The sequence below is a fragment of the Phycodurus eques genome, chromosome 12 (genome assembly GCF_024500275.1).
Source record: "Phycodurus eques isolate BA_2022a chromosome 12, UOR_Pequ_1.1, whole genome shotgun sequence".
NCBI lineage: Eukaryota > Metazoa > Chordata > Actinopteri > Syngnathiformes > Syngnathidae > Phycodurus > Phycodurus eques.
In genome coordinates, this window is record NC_084536.1 from 16,451,000 (window position 1) to 16,471,173 (window position 20,174).

Sequence of the window (20,174 nt, forward strand, 5' to 3'; positions counted from 1 at the left end):
CCCCCCCCCCACCACCACCACCCCCCAAAAAAGCAGCAGACTTATTTTTTATTTATAAAAAAATAATAATTTAAAAAAAGAGAATTAAAATATGTAAAATAAAATGACCTCTAGAAGCAGCAGTAACACACAAATGCGTGGCGGGTTGTTGAAAGAAATTCATAATGAATCATGTGGCTCAGCATGCATTAATATATTAAGCTCAGACTGTTTCACCTTTGTACTCGTGCGGGTCTAAGTGAGACCCCGAGCCAGTGCACGTGCTAAACACATGACTAATTACCTGCCCACTTCTGAAAATGGAACTCTGTGTTATGCAAATACAGCACATTGGGAAGCTTTAATTACAACGACATTCATCAAACCGGTCAGCGCCTTAACAAGCTTGGACGTTGATTATTTTCTTCTCGCTTCTATTATTATTATTACTATTACAAAATCACACCAATTTTTTTTTTCGATGATATTATTCTTAGCTCGTGAAGTTATTTGACTCGAATCAATGACAGTCATGTTTTGCCTAATTTCAATAAACGATTGACAATACGGAACATTTTCCAACTACATAATTTGGCACGATAAAGAATAAGAATAATCAAATCTAATATGGGACGGAGAAGTGGGTTGCGGTTTTATATTACGTCACCAGATGATTTGACCTAAATCCAGTTTGTATATACATGTTATAATACAAATAACAATAATACTCATCCTAATGTGAAAGTGATAATTGTGCTGACGATAATGATTGGAAGACCTGAGCTTGTGTGCTGCGCTTCCTCGCTCAGGTTGTTCGGAGGCAGCCGGACCAATGGGCTCGTCTCTTGGAGCGAGCGGGCCAATCAGCGGCCGCCTCGGATGAATATTCATGAGTGCCAGATTCAAACCTTTGGGGGAGTTCATCTCGGTCGGCAGCATCATACCTGGGACTTTTCACGGGAACAAACTGCATTTTCTTATGAATGGAAGGAGAAAAAAGCGGTGCGACTTAAATTGGGAGCCCTCCCGGTCTGGACTCAAACGACAAAACCAGGAGGAGGACGGGAGCCCCCGGAAGAGATGACAATGACCGCGATCCCGGAAAGTCTCAACGGTCCCGCCTCAGGAAAAAGCGTCTTCATGGAGTTCGGGCCGGCCGGCCAGCAAATGTCGCCGTCGTCCATGTCCCACGGACACTACCCCGTGCACTGTTTACATTCTGCGAGCCACGGACAGCACGACGGCTACAGCCCGGGCCCGAACTTCGCCCGAACGCTGGCCTACCCTTACATCAACTCGGTGGGGAGCCATTCCAGCAGCCCGTACCTCAGCACGGTCCAAACGTACCAGAACAGCTCGGCCCTGCCTCAGACCCGCTTAGAAGATCCAGGTAAGATCGCAGCCTTATTTATTGCGTAACGCTATCAACGATCCTCGCAATTAAGGATAATTACGGTCCATCTTTACCCCCCCCCCCCCTACCCCTCACCCCACCTCCACACACACACACGCACACACATGCAATCATTTCATTTTTTTATTATTTTTGTGTGTGTGTGTGTGTGTTGAAATTCCAGCACCAGTAGCGGGCAAGAACGCCGCGGTGGAGGGAGGAGAGGTTCGCTTCAACGGCAAAGGGAAGAAGATCCGCAAACCCAGGACCATCTACTCCAGTTTACAACTGCAAGCGCTCAACAGGAGATTCCAGCAAACGCAATATTTGGCCTTGCCGGAGAGAGCCGAGCTCGCCGCCTCACTGGGGCTCACACAGACACAGGCAGGTTCACTATTATTATTATTATTATTATTATTATTATTATTTGCCTCCATTTATTTGTTATTTTTTATTTGGAACATGACTGTATTTTATTTTGTTTTTTTAATTGTCCACCTCACTTTATTTAGTTCTTTTTTTTGCGGCGTGTTTCTGCGTGCGTAAAAGGTGCGTAAAAAAAATGTATTTAAAAAAGTCCATTTTCTTCTCTTTTTGGGCCTCGTCGCGCAGGTGAAGATTTGGTTCCAAAATAAGAGATCCAAGTTCAAGAAACTGATGAAGCAAGGTGGTGGCACTATTGACACTAACGCCTTGGCGACAGGCCGCGGACTCTCCAGCGGTTCTCCTTGCACGGTGGCGCCCGTCTGGAGCACGCCGACCGCCGGGAAGACGTCAGCGGGCGCGGCCGCCGCCGGCTCCTACATCCCGGCCTACACGTCGTGGTACCCCGGCACGCATCACCAGGAGTCTATGCAACAGTCCGCGCAGCTCATGTGAACTCACGTCGGCCACCTGCCTGCACGGTGCGGGGGTGGGCGGCGGGGGTGGGGGTCGTGGGCGTTTGCTCCCCCGCGAGTGGCCGCCTCGGACCGGAACCAGATGAGGAAGATGATGCAGATGAAGCTGAGAAACTTGAAAGAGAAGATGACCTCCACCTATGAGCTGAAAATCTTTCACAACCGGATCTTTTCGTTACTTTCTGGCTGCTCTTTATCATTTCAGGGGGGGGGGATATATTAGAAATGCTAACGTCATTGTTTCCCGAGATGATGACATCACTTTTCCTTCTTAAAAGGCCAATTACGAGTATTTCTTGAACCAGGTTATATCGATAATATCGATCCACCTGTTATCATTCACAGCATATTGTAAAAACTCAAATGGTTGTTTATGTGTTTATTATTTAAGTTAAATTATTGGGATTTGTTTTTCTCTTCTTCTTCTTCTACTGAGGCCAGTCTTGTGTTCATTTGTGTGTTTAAATTTTGAGACAACAGCATTGTGTTGTTAATGCTGCACTAACGCGAGCAAAAGCTTTTTCTATGCCCACGTGTTATGTGAAGAAGAGAGGGAGGACAAAAAAATAGAAATTTCCACAGGACAAGCAGCTCATTTGTTCACTGTATTTTGTAGATACATTTAAAAAGAAAATCTGTTTTGTGCTTTAACTGGCTGTGAAAGGTTTTAGGCTTGCTGTATTCGTCCACATGTGTTTTAGTCCACATAGAAGAAAAAAAAAGATTTAGTTTTGTATTGAGCTCTTTAATTTATTGGCTATATATGTACATACTGTGCACATTTTCACAAAGCAGTAAAAGGATTTAACTTATGCGAAGAACCATGTGTGTGTGTGTGTGTGTGTGCGCGCGCGTGTGTCTGTGTGTGTGTGTGTGTGTGTGCTGCAGTGTTTAATTCGAGATTCCTCACATGATGGTGAAGCTGCACACACCAAAAAAATGGTTGGAAAGATGATTTATGATCATGTTTGGCTCGCTTGTGTTGCTGCTGTTGCTGCTGCAGATGTCAAAGCTCAGCAAAGTGACTTCACTTGACAAGAAAAAAAAAGAAAAAGGAAAAAAAAAAAGGGGGGTGGGTGGCTGGCGTTATTAGGATATTCCATGAGAGATCTGGATTAATTCAACAACTCATTGTCTTTTCAGATTTTCGTCAAGTAAATGTGACCAATGTGGGGTCCATATTTGATAAAAATATATTTTTGTTAGCTTTATTTTCCCCTCAACATATATTTTCTTACACCAACACTAAACACGCGATATACAGTGAAAACATGCGGGAATTTATTTATTAGTATATATTACCTCTGTACGCAAGTCATTTTCAATCATCACCCTACATATTTGCACAAAAATATCAACCCCACCAGGCATACCCAACTTTCATTTAGGGTGGTATAATAAATGTTTTTGAAACACAAATTATATGAACTCATAAATTACAATCACACGAGAAATGTCAAATAAAAAAAAAAAATAATTGTCAGTTTAAATGTATTGGAAAATACAATTTTACAATTACCATTTCACAATCATTTATTATTATTATTATTATTATTATTACTGTCAGAGTTTGCATATATATATATATATATATATATATATATAAACGCACGTCCAGTAAACTATAACCTCACTTAAAATAGAGTAAGATGTACAATGATAGTCAATTAGAATGTAATATTATGACGATGCAATCCTTTATTACTGTATATGATTATTTGTATGTTTACATCACATTAGCATAATTTAGTTGATAAAAATCTAATTGTGCACAAATTTAATTTATAAAAATCCATCTAGCATTTATACTACATTAACAACACCCTAGTTGTGTGTGTGTATGTATGCATACATTTGAGATGTTAACATATAAAGACGAGAAAAAAAATTACACTAAAATTTAATTTTAAAAAAAAGAAATGTACTATAATAACAATACATTGAAATAAACCCGACTATTTTTTTTGTTAGTTTGTTATTTTCTTATCCTAACATCATATAATATAGTTTAAGACAGGAGTAGTGTTTTGCCATCTCCTTTGTTTTTTGTTTTTGTTTTTTTAACATATAGGCTATATCGCCAACCTGTACGTCCAAGCACGTGCACGCGCCCACGGATCGCCCGTGTATTGTTGTGTTTTGTCGAAACATAAATTTGGCTCTATACAATCCTCGCGCACCCAAAGGCGCAGCTGCTCATCCAAGAGGGTCAGCGGCGTTATTTCGCTGTATTCTCTCCTTGATTATACGAGCCGAGACCATCAAACCCGGCATAATTACAGTCATTTCGCCCTTATTTATTCTAATGCAGTTTCCCATCTCTGGGGTAATTATGAGCAATTTTTCTTTCTCCCTCTCTCCCCGCTTCTGTCTTTCTCCCTCCCTGTTCCCTTTCGGTGGATCTTTTTGGCGCCGACAAAGGAGGCGCAGCTCTGAAAGAAATGCGCTCCTGCAAAATAGAGGAGGGGGGCTTGGGGGGGGGGGGGGGGGGGGATGGCGAAATAGGTGAGCTGCCACATGCGCATTCTTGGCTGCTTGGCTGCAGGCTGGCTCGGACGTGCTGTGCGCGAGCTTGTGCAAATTGCTTGCAGGTGGAGGCTGCATGCGGCAAGTTGTCGAAGCAGGCGAAGCTTGCACAATGGACGAGTAATGACGACGCGCATGTATAGCAAGCACGTTGCTTGCAAAATGCAAACGTCCAGGATGCGTGCGTGTTTGAGACGTAGAGCGGTCGTTGTGGTCGAAGTTAAGAAATAATAACCCACCTTGATCCCTTCACTGGAGACAAACGAGCATCCAGCAAAATCCCGAAAGTGCGTAAATCCTGCAAAAAAAACCAACTAAATCCATCAATCCCCGCGCATGTTCTGCTCCAGAGATCCGAATATGACTGGAAAAAACTCTGCTTTATTCTCCCTTTTTATAGCAGACGGTGAGAAAAATGCAGATTATTAGCATAAATGTTTACTGCTCATTACGCTAATGACATTGTGCACTCGAGGTTTTGGTAATCTTTGGGGGGTGGGGGGTAAAATTATGAGTAATTTTTCCCCCCCACCCCCCCTGAAATTTTAAAGCAGCAGTTATCACGCAATTCAGACTAATTCGGCGTAGGCTGCACACGGATGTAATTATGCTCCAGTCAAGTTGTTGGGCTAAAAACTATGCATTGATGTTGCCATTTACAACTCGGGAAATGTTGACGCTTGAGAGTGTCTTTGGGTAAAAATGACACCCCATATTAGGACGGCTGAAAGGGTGCAGAATTGTGCTCATAATTGCAGGTTTTCACCAAGAATGGGATTACAGTACAGTGCGAGGACAAATGAGGAAAGGGTGTGTGGCATGTACAAGTTGCACTGGAGAAAATTCCAAAAGACGCGCAAGAAATGACGCCGCAAGGCCACAACATTTGGGTGCACTTGCATCCTAATGCGAGACAGGTATGCAAAAGTCATAATGCTCAGTTTTAGCGATTCATTTGACAACATGTTTTATTATTGGGTCAACATTATTATGCGGTGTCGTGATAACAATCTGTCAGTCATCATGAAAATGTAGCACAATAACGAAAATCTGAGGTCTTATTGTAATTGTTGCACGTAACAGTACAATGAAGAATCTCTTCCAATGTGTTTCCTGTATTTTATACCTTTTTTTTTTTATTGTATTTTTTTGACCCCATTTGGATGTAAGTGATTTTGGCATGTCCCACACTGCTCTGCAAACTACAGTGTGTTAAATTATAGCAAAAACAAAAACAAAACAAAACAAAAAACGATGATTTTGCTGCCTACAAAAAGTTATTGGAGTCATTTTCATCATGCACTTATGTTCTATTTTCATAATCCTATCGAACATTTTTCCTCGTGTCCCTGAACGAGCTGTCCACCCTGTCATTGTGGGTTAAGAAGCGCTCGATGTTTTCAGTGACATTACGATTCGCATTTTGTCTTTCTTCAATGGAGCCTGAAAAAATATGTATATTTACACACCCAAAATATATTTACACATTGGTTTAGTCATTTTCATCCTGTTACGTGTGTGTGCTGTAGTTGGATGTGGTCAAGTTTAACATGTCCGCTCTGTCATACTAAAATATCAATCGATATTAAAAAAAACCAAAAAATGGATGAGAAATTTGAAATATATTTGTTCAGCAGCGCAGTCCGCGTACTGTTTAAGGAATATACACACACTGAACCATGTTGCTAAGGAAAGTTCCACCGTGTGCTCATTAAATGCACATTCGCTGACATATTTTGTTGTTAGCGTCTGCTTGAATTTAATCATTTTTATTTGTATTTTTTTTTAATGTGGGATCTTGACTACGATGCATTTCAAACCGTATAATTTCGACTTCATTCAATATGAATAGGAATTTCCATGGAAATGATCCAATGCAAATGCGCCTTATCGTGACATTGACTCAACGAACATGTTACATTCATATCTTTCTGACGGAAGATGAGCATTTTAAGTTGCTGGATGAGATTGGCTCGTTATGATTTTGGATATTTTTGGCTATGATGCTATTTTTTTAAAAAAAAAATAGTATCGTCACCGCTCTCCCATAAAATGAAATGGTGATGATTTGTCTTTCTTTTCGGGGAAATGGAGAAGAAGAAGCAGAAGAAGAAGAAGAAAAAAAAAAACCTCCCACACTGTGGAAATATGACCTTCATTAGAGCTCGCATGGTGACATTTACGACGAGTGTCCATCATGTTTCATTGCACTTTTAAACGTCTACCAATTTCAACCACAATAGTCAACATTCAATTTGAATTCATCTTCACTCGATTAATACCAGAATATCTGAATATTATGAAAGGTTTTCTTCCTATCTGAAGGCTGGCGGGTGCCGATATTATATTTTGTGATAAACCAGGCACGTTCCTTGTATTTTTAGGCCTGTGTGCAAATGTAAAAAAAACAAAAACAACAACAACAAAAACACACACTCCAAACTAAAAGGTTTTAATATGAATTCATTGTTGACATTTTAATAGGGTTTCTGCAGTGGAAAAAGAAGGATACTATTCCATATAGCGCCATGCCTCATATGATAAATCGAATATAACAGGTGTGTTTGAGCAAGTGTATAAACAAATGGAGGTGAAGCTGCTTATCTTCAGGTGAAACGTTGATAATTGCTCCACTCAGTCTTCCCGTTAACCATCACGGTTGGTTTTACAATTCGTTAGCATAATCATTTCATTTCAAGTCATTTCAACTTCCACACAATATCAATAAAAAGGAACCAAGTGCTAGTTAAAAAACAACAACAACAACAACAAAAAAACCTCTTTATGTCTGTGTCGATTTTCCATCCAGGTCATGGTTGGTAACCCGCAAAGGTTCAATGAAGGCAACTGGACTCTTCTCGGTTGGTCGTTTTCTTTTCTTGTTTTCCAAAAACAAAACAAAAACAAAAAAAAAACGTTCAATTATGACTTAAGCAACTATGCTATAACGATGTATTGTTTTGATCATCGAAATGAATTTGTATGCGTTTTGTCTATAACATTCCCCAAGAGTCAACCCGAATCGAGCGTCAAATCAATGTAGACCTTCTAACCTCCTAAAAATCGAACGATATTGCTTTTCTTATTCGAGCCACGTGTGTGTTTGCACGTGTGTGTGTGTGTGTGTGTCCATTATAAACAATAGCAGCACAATTGATGAAACTTCTTTCGTAGTAAACAGTCTGAAATGTGCAAAATCAACTGCCATAAATAATAAAATAAAAGTATTAATAATAAATATATAGTGTGGGATTTATTCCATTCCAAATATATAAATAGAAGTAAATATAATCAAATGTCAACAATGTTTCACATGTGGAAAAAGGGGAGGTAAGCGGTCACAGGAAACATGTTTATTTAAATAACCATATATGGAGCACTGTTTAAAAAATTATAATAAATAAGACAAAAAACACAAAGAAGGGCGATACAAGTCAATCAAGTGTAGAACAATCAGTAGCTTGTGGTGGAAAATTGATTTTTGCACCGATTGCCTTTCAAAATAAAAGTCATGAGCTTTCAAAAATAATATTTACAGACGTGGAGACACTTCCAACATTAAAAGCTGTTTTATAAAATATACAGCTCTTGAAAAAAAAAAAAAAAGAGACCAACTGAAAAATTTGCAGTTTCGCAAATGTTGCTATATGTTCGAAGAAAATGAACATGTTTGCTTTTTTTTGTTTTCTTCGACTGAAAATCAAACTTCCAAATACAAATATTGTTATTTAAAGCATTTATTTGTAGAAAATGAAAAATGGTCAAAATACCCCAAAAAGTCCTTTATTTTATTTTGTATTTTTTTTAAGTCTCTCATTTTTGTTCAGAGCTGTATTATTTCACACAACATAATCATGAGGTCAAGTAGAAAAAGGCACGATACAGTTGAGCTGTGCTACATCACTGACGGGGGAGCTTTGAGTTTGCCCCCCCCCCCCCAAAAAAAGAAAGTCCAGTTTAATAGTGACCCATTCATTCATTCATCCCTGGACATAAAGAAAATAAATAAATACAAAAATAACCGTCAAAATGTGGGCGCGTATGTGCCAAAAGGTGGCAAACGTCCACAGTTTGGCGATGCTTCCGCGCGTAAAAGTAGGACCCACATCAAATGAATCAACGCGTATATTTTTCACCACCAGAGTCCCGTTTTTTTCCTCCTTTCTCCCCCCCCTTCAGAATATCGTCCCGGCAGTGATCGCCGGGTTGTGGTGGAGCAGTGAGGGCTGCAGGTGGCTGACAGAGTTCGTGTTGGCGTACCAGGAGTAGTTGGCCAAAAACGAAGAGGAGGATGAAGAGGAGGCGGAGGAGGAAGAAGAGGAGGGCGCGCTGCTGCCGCCGCTGCTGTTGTGCGGACTGCCGCAGCTTGGAAGTAACGTGGAGCCACTCATGCCTTGAGTCTGTGGAAAGTCCCACGCGCTCGGCGGGGACGCGCACGGGGGCGACTCGCCGGTGGGGACGTGCTGCTCGGGTGGAATTTCGCCGTTTTTCCAAAGCTTCTTAAACTTGGAGCGCCGGTTCTGGAACCAGATTTTCACCTAAAAAGAAAATGGAGCAGATGACACGTGATTATTATGCATGTGTTTGTTTGTTTGTTTGTTTGTTTGTTTGTTTCCCCCCCGGGGCAGTGGGTCACCTGTGTCTGCGTGAGGCCCAGCGACGCCGCCAGCTCGGCCCGCTCGGGCAGCGCCAAATACTGCGTTTTTTGGAACCTCCTCTGGAGCGCGGCCAGCTGGAAGCTGGAATAAATGGTTCGAGGTTTTCGGACCTTCTTTGCTTTTCCGTTCACCATCCGGATTTCTGGCTCGCTCTCTTCTTTTTCTGCGGGAGAACATTGGAATGCACTTTAAGGGAAGGTTCTGACACCGCGTGCGTCATTTGGATTTGTGGGAGGGGGTGATGGAGAATCTTTTTCCGTTTGTTCTTCTTGGGCGTGTGCGTGTAAGTTATCATTTTACATTCAACATTGTGTTTAAAACTAAACGTATTGCATTTTTTGTGTGCGCGTGTATGTGTTACTTCCATATTTCTATGGGCGTCTACATGCATATGCAAATTCGAATTATATGCTGAAAATTAATACGTTTAAAATAAAGCGTGGACTGTATCCATTTTTTTGTTTGTTTTTGTTATTTCTATATTTCTATTTGCGTGTGCATCAGATAAAGTAAAATGAGCTTTATTAGGCCCCTAATGGGGGAATTTGCAACGTTTGAGCAGCAACAGTGGATGCGATTAAAACTGGATTTAAGTAGTAAACACATGTAACACTGTAATGCATGATGAAATATGGAATTTTATATTGATCATGAGTTTAAAACGGTGATTATCACTTTTAAAAAAACATTTTTTTTCTACATTTCTATAAGCGTGGGCGACTTCTAATTAAACTGACCATGAATGAATGGGTTTACATTCAAACTAAATCGTGGACTTTATCCCATATTTTTTTCGTCGTATAGGCGTGTGCATGCAAGTTCTAATATTATATTGAACATTAACGTGCAGCGATGAATTTAAAAAATAATAATAAATACATTTTAAAATTAATTTCTATGTTTATAAAGGCGCTCGCAAGTTATAATTTTATAGTGAACAGTGTGTTTAAATTGAGGTGTTTTTTTTTTTTGTTTTTTTTTAGTATATGCTTGTGAATGCAAATTATAATTTTATAGTGGTGCACATTAATGTGCTTCCATTCAAAAATGAAGCGTGGAATTTTTAAATTTTATTTTTTTTGCGTCTACAACCGTGTGCGTGCAAGTTATGCATTCAGACCGAACATGAATGTGTTGCTGTTCAAAGTCAAAGGTAGAACGAGGAGAAATGTTCGCATTCCATACCGGTCTCGGCAGGAGCGGGCGATGAGTTGGGTCCATAAGTGCTGTACGCCCCATAAGACGAGTTGAATCCCGCCTGCATGTCGTACGACTTCGGGTTGTACGGCACCGCGCCGGGCCCGCTGGCGTGGTACTGGAAGGAAGCGAGCTCCGCGAAGGGCAATCCGCCGCACGAGTGTCCGTGCTGCGGGCTGTTGTAGTAGCTGCTGTCCGTGGCCGTGGACACCGGCAGGGTGGGGGACTCCTGCGACTTGTGCAAGCTGTGGTAGTTCGTGGAGGTCATCTGGTTGGAGTGCATATCAGTGCTGAGATTCTCAAAAACTCCTGTCATCTCGAAATGGTGGCAAAAAAAAACAAAACAACAACAACAACACACGTCCGGAATCTCGTCGTGCTCGTTTTCGAGTGCAAAACGTCCCAGTGTGGACAGCCAAGCGCTGCAGAGAGCGTGCGTCTGCCTCCCACGGTGGCCTGTGATCGTCTGCCGCGATCGGTGGAAGCGGCGCGCTTATGAGAGCGAGTGTGCGCGTCAGGCAGCCAATGACGAAAGAGAAGCAGAAAAAGAAAAAAACGACTACTTCCCGATGCTACCTCCCTCCCTCCATTTTTTTTTTTTTGTCTCTCCGGAGAGAATTTGGTCAAACATGAAGGGTCCACCCTGCTTCTATTCTAGTGGTTCTCAAACTTTTTAAACCAAGCAGCACCTCGAAATATACACCATTGACCAACATTAAAATACAGTCACGTAGTAGGTCCAAGTGTTCATCCCCCCAAAAAAAAAAAGAAAAAAAAAATAGAGCCAGAAGTCCCATTCCTAAAAAAGTGTAATATATTTAATATTCATGTAAGCCACAGTAACATATATGTATAGTTTCAACATTAAGACTGTGCTTAAATCTATGAAACTTTACAGTGTACACCCTTGACTGGTCGCCAGCCAATCACAGAAAAACCGTAATTGAATAATTCAGTTAACACGTATTGCACAAAAAAGGCCAGTAAAGATTGGACCTAAAAATGTTTCAAAACAAACAGTTCTTCATGTTAAATATGTTAAATACAACTGAACTTTACTAAATGTACATGGAACATACAAAATGTATTTTACTGTAACATTATGAACATTACCGTGTTGATTAGTGTGTGCTTGCAGTTTGAAAACCAGCAAGATTTGAATGTTGCCTCGCCTTCCTAATCCCCCCCCCCCGTCCAAGTCTCTGACTAAAGCCACGCCCCTTACTGACGGGCACATGGCTAGCATGATTTATTTGTCATACAGTGTTACAATAACATGGAATGTTATCGGTTTGAAGTTTTATTGTGGGGAAAGTACAATTAACTAAAAATCGAAAAGAGGTGATAAATTTACCTGTGGAGCAGAAATGTTGCTAATTTCGCGTCGCTTCTGAATGCTCTCAGCTGCCTGAGGCCTTTCCACCTCTGGAAGGCAGCTCCCATTTCCACCCTTGTTTTGTTTCGAGATCTGTCCAATTCTTGTTTTTAACTTTTGTTTCTGATTGGAGGTGGATATTCCGCCATAGTATCAGGCCGCGGGGGCGTGTCTGCTGCGATTGCACGGAGAACGTTTGACACTTCGTCACTCACGCCTTCCGTTTCTGATTGGTTGTTTTTCCTCGGCCGTGGTGGCTTCTTTCAAATTAAATTAAAAGTACAAGATGAGGTCAGAAAGGGATAATTATTATTATTATTTTTTTTTTTACAGATCAGTTTATTTATGTATTTTTGTCTGGTCATAATGATAGTTTTAACAAAAATGACAAGAAATGATTGTTTTGAAATTGCAAACTTCCACTTTAACACTGTGCTTCAATCTATTGGAAGATATATCAAAAAAAAAAAAATTATGAAACTTCCTGTGCTTTGGTTATGGGCGTACGTTCATCCAAAAGATACCACATACCACACTTAGACAATCACTCTTCTATTCCATTCCCAGTAAGATTATTACATATGAAACACCTTTAAATCAACAGAATGTGGTGGATTCGCCCTAAATGTTATTGCAGAAGTACATTCTATAAAGTAAGATTTGGACTATATATATGTTTCTCTTAGCTTAAGGCTCTCATCTACAAGATTCGAAAAAGAATCATTTCGAGCACTGTGGCCATCCTTCATCGAGGTAAAAGCAGTAGCAACAATGAAGTAGTTCCCTCACGTGGTAGAAACGCGTATTGCACATATTTGTCGTCTTTTTCTCTCCAAAGTGAGAATGAGGTGATCTTTCATGTACAAACTTCTTTCTACTCCTTTTCAGTCCAACAGTTACGCATTGTGTCAGTATGGGATATTTGTATCAGGAATTCTTCATTTATTGGTTTTTGTTGTAGTGGACGTTCGAAATAATAATATGAATAATTTTTAAAAATCAATCAAAATTCTATCAGAATAACATAAAACAGTTGATCACAATTATAATAAATCAATTTACAGTTTGAGTAATTTAAAATACATTATTATTATTGTATTTAAATGATATTATTGTCATTATTATTATGATTATTATTATTATTCCCCAAAAGATACCTCCCCAGTCGCTTTTTGGTGTGACTCCAAATTGTAATTCCCCCATTTTCCGAAACAAAACCTTGACCGTTTTTTGGCCACAAGATGGCAGCAAAGCGCTTATATGCGCAGAAACGTTGGAGTCGCTTTCCATTGTTTCCCAGCACTAATAAAAATGTCACTAAAAGTGGATACGCGGTTTAATAATGCGCCTTCTGCCATCTGGTGGAAGCGCATTTAATTGCTCTGCCTGTCACGATACGTCGCTGGCATTGGTAAATGAGCAAATGATACATTATTTGTTGTAAATAAGTAATATTTTTTGGACCAATTAAGTGAAACCTGGATCATTTCCCACAGATCAACTGATGGTCTCTTGCTTCCTCACACGATCAGTCAAGGCTCTTTTAAATAAAATAAGACGAAACAATAGGAAGTTGACAGTGATGGTTGACAAACTACGGCAAAGAGGATGCGATGTACTCGTTTGCAGGTAAATTCACCTTCAGTCCTGCATGATGTCTTACCCACAGCTCATTTGAACGATCCTGCAGAGGAGATAGTGGCTTTGCCCCATTTTAGTGTCCCATCATGCAGCTGTGTGGCTATTGAAATGTTGTAATAGCTCCAATCCGGCGAGCTGTGTGCGTGCAGCATTGTTTCCTTGCAAAGCAAGCCAGCCCATTGGGACAGCATGTCAGTGCTCATTAGTGGAGCACGTCTCCACATTCATTCCTTCGTTCATTCTCTGAGGCTGGAATGAGCAAGAATTACCCAGTTCAGGATTGTGCATTACATGTTGTAAGATTGATTTTAAATGTAGCATTTTGTTGGGTAACGTATTATAGTTCAAAGAAAATGTGATCCTGCGTGTTGCTAAAAGAATCCCAAGCATGCAAAGATTTTCCAAAAGACAACAAAGAGAGGAAATGAAATTTAAAAAAATAACTACTTCATACGGTACACCTGCACAACCTAATGACATTTACAGTTGTAACAAGTAAGACTGTTATAAAGTGAAATGCATGAGGTGCGTCTGCAATACAAATTACCTACACATTGTCTCTTTGTCTGAGTGTATTATTGTTTGGCGTCTTATTGTTAGTCACCGACGGTCGGTAACAACGTCACAGGCAGTCAGCCGCACCCACCTTTGCCGTTTCAGGCTCTTCCGATGACCCACTCATTGGCAGATTGCTGGATACGCACCGATGCAAGGCGAAGCAGCACTTTTCGCTGGACTGACCTTCCGTCGCCGACCCTGTCTGCCTCTGACCTTCCTGCTTCGTTGTTCTTCCGAGAATGCCCTCCGCCTTTTGCCCCCGACCACGAGTTCTGCCTCGGCATGTTTGTGTTGCCTGTCTCCTGTGGTTGCTTGGTGCTTTGCTGCAATTACAACGACGAGTGAATGTTTCTGTCCCGCTATCTGGGGATGACGGAGCATGACTTGATCTGTCCGGAAACCCTTTCCCCGGTCTTCGAGGCCTCTTTATCTGGCCTTTGAAGTGAACTGCATTGCTATTCCCCTGTTTGTTGCTGGACTCGTCACAGTTGTTAATACAAATAAATTCCAACTTCTCCTTTGACAGGATTAGTTGGACCTCACAGGACTCCTTGTGATCCGGTGTACTGCATGTTGCTCCTACACAAATACTTTGTTCCTGTACCTAGTACAAAAAAAAACAAAGAAATGTGTGTTTGGTTGATTATTTGTTTGTACTTCTTGGGATGAAATTTCAGACCATTGGAAAGACTGATTATTTCCCTTTTAAATGGCGCCACACTCGAAAGCATCACGCATTTGCGGATTGCGCCTATAAAAAGATTTGCCGAATTTTCAAGCAGCTTAATTTTCCAATTTTACTCAGCTCTGCTCCTCGTGCCACAAAAGCGTGCACAGCATTTGAAAGGCTCATAAACAGTCTTTGCGACGGTATAAGATTTATTGCCAAGAAGCATTGTTACAACAAAGGAATAATCTTCCGAACACAACGTGAACCAGGAAACATTAACCACGATATTCTCCATCCGTTGCTTTATTAAGAGAATTGTTTAATGTTGTCAGCGACAAGAATGATTCGTAGCGAATGATAATGTTTTACACTATTTATTGGGAATCTTTTTTTTTTAATCCAACAGATCAGAGGTTGGCACCTCAAACTGGACTGTGTTCCACTTTAAGGGTTGCACTGAAGGAGAAGCTGTTTTGAATCCCAAGTAAGAGCAGGTCGCATTATGTTAAAACAAGAGCAGGATTGTTCTCGCTGTGTAAAACTAAAGAGATTTGATGATTGGATTCTCTTGTTGATCTCCTGCTGTGAGAATTGAAGCATTCATCTGCTCGGCAACTCACCCTTTTGGTCAAATCCCATTACCGAGAGATTTCAGCATAGTTCGTTTAAACACTTTTATGCTCCAAACCAAAGGTAAAAGTCAGTAGCTTAGTAATTCTTCCATTGTTCTTCATTCTAAAGTCAACAAAATTGAAAGTGTCCGTTTAGCTCATCTGCTTCTCGTAAACATGGAAATGATCTGCCGAGTGTTCTTTGACCTCTTTGTCTGAGAGGTTGCGTATTTTTGCAGAGCTCTCCGGACGCAGGTTTTTGTCAGGGAACGTCCACCAGGGTATTCACCATCGAGCATGTGTTTCCTAACAATCAGTCGCGGTGCCTTACGCGCTGAACAGAAGTTATTTTTAGCAACAAAAGGCACGGAGACGACAACAATTGGAAGGAAGTTGAAGTTAGCTGTTGAAGTAGCAGACTGGAGGCTTTAGTCCATCAAGAGCTTCTGCTCATGGTATGACAAAAACCAAGCAGCGTTCGCTCTCATCCCCCCCGAAAACGATGCTCGACTTTGCAGGGACAAAAAAATGAAGCCTCCAGAATTCCCCGTGTCATCTGCTCGGCCTGAGAAAGAATTTCGTGGGGTCTGCGAGGTCTCGTTCCCTCCATTGTTGAGCCGGTGGGATGGCGCAACCCCCTCCCCTTCATAAAATGGCAGCCAGGCCTTTGTGTGTGGGGAGTGGAGCAGATTTAGTGCGGGCGGATGGTCTCCTGACAAAGGAGAACGGCACTGTCACAACAGCAGCGGGATCAGCTGCTAGCACGGTGTCATTTAACGCTACGCTTCACACGCGCACTCAGCCACACGCAAGCAGCAACACTCACACACACAAGCGACATTTCGGGCTGATGAGGAGCCATTCTCCAAAAGTGGAACTTTCTCATGGCGGGTTGGGACTATTTACTGGAAAGAGCGAGCTGTGCTGATTCCAGCTTCACTTTAGTACCGTTAGACAACACATCATAAACTGAGTCCCAGGTTTGGAATTGACTTCTCACATGAAGCTTTGCATCTGTCCTTCCGGCTTTGTCTTTCAATCTCTTTAGATCTCCATCCTTCCTTCCTTCCATCCATCCATTAAGGGCTTTGTATGATAGCCAAACAGGTAGCTGAGGTCAAAAGTTTCATTTCACTCGACTTCACGTAACTCGCATATACCGCCCACCCCTATGGAGGTCTCCTCGTCAGATCAGGAATTGTACTGATTTTGAAAGCTATCCAATCCAGGATGCTTGAGGTAGCTGGGCTTAAAGGTCATAGCGGTGCAAATTCCTTCTCCAGTGAAAAGGAATTTGGTTTATTTTTCACTTATGGGGCTAAGTGCAAAGTCGCCTAAAGTAAGAATACAGAGCCATAAAAAAATATTGGCAAAATTCCTTTGCATTTTTCCCAGTTAAATGTTTAATATCTACAAACAAATGTAAATGTAAGACAAAGATAACCAAAGTAAACATAAAATGCTGCTTTTAAATGAGGATTTTATTTATTATGGATACAAAACAATTCAAAGCTATCTGGCTCTGTGTGGAAAAGTAACGTTAAAGGAATTAACTGTTTGTAATCACATTTTTGGGGTCTCAGAAAGCTGCAACAAAATGCCATGTTCCAAAGAAATTGAAGAACGGACGAGAAATAAAGTAATTGACATCCATCAGTCTGGAAAGGGTTACAAAAGCCATTTCTCAAGCTTTAGGATTCCATCGAACCACAGTGAGAGCCATTATTCTCAAATGGAGAAAACATGGAACAGTGGGGAAGCTTCCCAGGAGTGATGTGCTTACAAAAATTACCTCAAGAGCACAGCGATAAATCATCCAGGAGGATACAAAGGAACCCAGGACAACGTCTAAAGAACTCCAGTCATTGCACTCAACAATAAGGAGGATATTGAGAAAACATTGCATCCATTTGCAGAGTTCCAAGGGGAAAACCACTGCTGACCAAAAAGAACATAAAGGCTCGTCTTCCTTTTGCAGAAAAAAAAAAAAAAAAAAAAAACACATCTGAATGATTCCTAAGACTTTTGGGAGAATGTTATATGGACGGATGAGATGAAAGTTGAGCTTTTGGGAAGCTGTGTGTTTCGTTCCATCTAGCGTAAATGTAGCACAGCATTTCAGAAAAAGAGCATCATATGAACCGTCAAACATGATGGTGTTAGTGTGATGGTCTTGGGCTGCTTCGCTCCGTCAGGACCTGGACAAATTGCTCTGATTGATGGAACCGTGAATTCTGCTATTTAACAGAAAATCCTGAAGCAGCATGTTTGGCTTCCAGTTTGTGACCTCAAGCTGAAGGACACAGCAGGATAACGATCCAAAATCCATTCACGATCAAGTCAACTTAGGAATGGCTTAAAAAAAACAAAATGAACATTCTGGAGCGGCCTAGTCAAAGTCCAGACTTGAATCCGACTGAAATGCCGTGGCGTGACCTTTTTTAAGGTTCATGCTCGAAAACTCTCAATTTTTGCTGGATTCAAACAATTCTGCAAGGAAGAATGGGCCAAAATATCTCCGTGGCACCTTTTTTTCACGGCACTGTATGTCACCTTTATGCGTCTAACACACCATATTTGTACGTGTTAATCATTTGCATAAGCCGTAAAAGAAAAGGTGTTTTACAGACACAGACACCACTCAACTGTTGGCGGCCACACAGAGACTTACGACGTTAGGGTTCACTTGACTCCAACAAACGAGCTGCTAATTCGAGAAGAAAGCGCTCGCCACCTGCAAGGCGGTCACCTGATCGACCATGGATCACCCCCCCCCCCCCCCCCCCATGCCCTCTCTGACCCGACACAATAGAACCCTCCCGACCCAGCTCCTGTTACGCCGACTGCCTTGGGACAGGGTGCACATGAAAGTGCTCTTTTGTGAGCAGGTTTGAACTCAGGTGAAGGCACTTAAACACCTCGTTGGTCGCATACACACAAAAAACTGGCAGCAACATTAAGTACTCCTGAACAAATCCGAACTGTTGGAAACACCTCTCAGTATAATGCAGTCCAGTTCAATATCAATGGAACGTACAAACACAAATATCTGAAAATCTTTATCTTTGTAAAGGTAGACAAATGTAGGCTTTCCTAATATTGTGGCAACGAAGCACAAATGAGCACTTTTGATGTTAACACCGCCGCCATGCCGCTCTCTCTTTCTACGCGGCGCTCTACGGCACAATCGACAATAGATGTAATCATCATAACATGGCCACCGCGTAGGCACGGGTGGCATGTCTTTTGGAATTGGATGTAGTTATATTGTATATCTGTGACCCGGAAATACGACAGTCCCCTTGTCTGCCTGCATTGCGCCACAGCGCCAGTAAACAACAGCGGCCAATTCTGGAACTAACAGACTTTGTCAACGGCAGTTTAAGTGATAAATGGAAACTATTTTTGGACACTGTTCAGTCCCGACGGTCCGTTCCAGCCGATATCCATTATATCGAGGTCCCGCTGTAGATGTTTGAAGATAAATGCTGAAAAATGCACAAATACTGAGAATTATGTAGCCCTCAGTTGTAATAGAGCATGAAACAATTTTTCACCATTTCAGTTTTCCCTCATTGTTTTGGGTGTGGCTCAAACAAGGACCAGTGATGCACTTGGGCATGAGTCGCTCCTCCCCCACTGTATGAGAACTGAGCGCCTTTGTTTGCATAATCAGTTATCCGGCACAATTGTGATGTGCAATTAACTAACCGGCGGTGTATATTCCCACCACCAGAGGCTTTAAGCGGATATATTTTATACATGTAGTTATACGGTATTTAGGCATAAGAAAGCTGCAGGGTGAAGTAGCATCCATTTGTCGTATAATTATTTGATTGACAGTTGACATTGATCGGGGTGTAGCTTTTTTATGCATTTGGTAGACACGCCCACGGCTTTTGAGAGTGGACACGGCTTGATTTTTTATGATATGGAAACCTCATTTTACATAGTTGGACATTTTTTAAATCATTCAAAGTTGGCATGGTTTGTTAACAATACAATATGTCAAATTCAGTAGACATACGGTACTTATTTTCACTTTACAGGGAGTTTAACTAAATTACATAATTAACATGAGAAATTTAAAGTGCTAAATGCAATGGAGCAGACCAAAAAAAACAAGAATAACTTTGTATACTATTTCGCACATTTCTGTAACGTGAATAAGCAATGTGTAGAGTTTACCTGTGCAGATCGTAATGAACAAATAAAAAAAAAATAAAAAAAAGGTTTATACTGATAGAGTGGTTTCATTCATCTATAGAGTAGGAAATTACCTAGATTTGTTGGTCTGATGATAATACATGGGAATTAATGTAAAACTAGACTTTATAAAGACACAAGCACCAAAATAGACAGATCTTACTGCATGAAATAAATCTGTTTTTGGATCGGTGTCTTTTGGAAATGATGGATTTTTGGACACAGATTTTTATCTCGCCCGAAGATAGCTGGGATAGGCTCCAGCACACCCGCGACCCTTGCGAGGATAAAGCGGTACAGAAAATGGATGGATGGATGGATTTTTATCACCAACGAGGGGCTGGTGCACAAAGTCGTCTCACAATCAGATCATGACATCATTAAAGGGGCCTGTGATGTGTTTAAGTGTGACGCATCGATGAGCAAATGCTTCACAACAAGAGATGCCATTCAAACATTTC

The 20,174-nt window shown here is 41.1% G+C and overlaps 2 protein-coding genes across 3 annotated transcripts; one reads left to right on the top strand and one right to left on the bottom strand.

The window, feature by feature from the left end:
• The first annotated feature begins 922 nt into the window (after positions 1–922).
• On the top strand, positions 923–3,151 carry dlx1a (distal-less homeobox 1a). Its single transcript, XM_061692104.1, has 3 exons — positions 923–1,369; positions 1,557–1,756; positions 1,985–3,151. Exons 1-3 carry the CDS (start codon positions 1,060–1,062, stop codon positions 2,249–2,251), a joined length of 777 nt encoding a protein of 258 aa, XP_061548088.1. The 5' UTR covers positions 923–1,059; the 3' UTR covers positions 2,252–3,151.
• A 5,243-nt stretch (positions 3,152–8,394) lies between these two features.
• dlx2a (distal-less homeobox 2a) lies at positions 8,395–14,550 on the bottom strand. 2 transcript variants are annotated; one of them, XM_061691906.1, is made up of 4 exons: positions 14,315–14,550; positions 10,641–10,920; positions 9,434–9,618; positions 8,395–9,335 (listed from the first exon to the last, which is right to left on the bottom strand). In XM_061691906.1, exons 1-4 carry the CDS (start codon positions 14,348–14,350, stop codon positions 8,973–8,975), a joined length of 864 nt encoding a protein of 287 aa, XP_061547890.1. In that variant the 5' UTR covers positions 14,351–14,550; the 3' UTR covers positions 8,395–8,972. The 2 variants fall into 2 exon arrangements, with proteins under 2 accessions (XP_061547890.1, XP_061547889.1); XM_061691905.1 differs by lacking the exon at positions 14,315–14,550 and having other exon boundaries at positions 10,641–11,094.
• Between the last annotated feature and the right edge of the window lie 5,624 nt (positions 14,551–20,174).

Coding starts and splice junctions, on each gene's coding strand:
- dlx1a (XM_061692104.1), top strand. CDS start 1,060: ATGACAATGACCGCGATCCCGGAAAGTCTCAACGGTCCCGCCTCAGGA. Junction 1,370..1,556: donor GACCCGCTTAGAAGATCCAG/GTAAGATCGCAG, acceptor TTGAAATTCCAG/CACCAGTAGCGGGCAAGAAC. Junction 1,757..1,984: donor TGGGGCTCACACAGACACAG/GCAGGTTCACTA, acceptor CTCGTCGCGCAG/GTGAAGATTTGGTTCCAAAA.
- dlx2a (XM_061691905.1), bottom strand. CDS start 10,968: ATGACAGGAGTTTTTGAGAATCTCAGCACTGATATGCACTCCAACCAG. Junction 9,619..10,640: donor GCCCGCTCCTGCCGAGACCG/GTATGGAATGCG, acceptor GTTCTCCCGCAG/AAAAAGAAGAGAGCGAGCCA. Junction 9,336..9,433: donor TGGGCCTCACGCAGACACAG/GTGACCCACTGC, acceptor TTTTCTTTTTAG/GTGAAAATCTGGTTCCAGAA.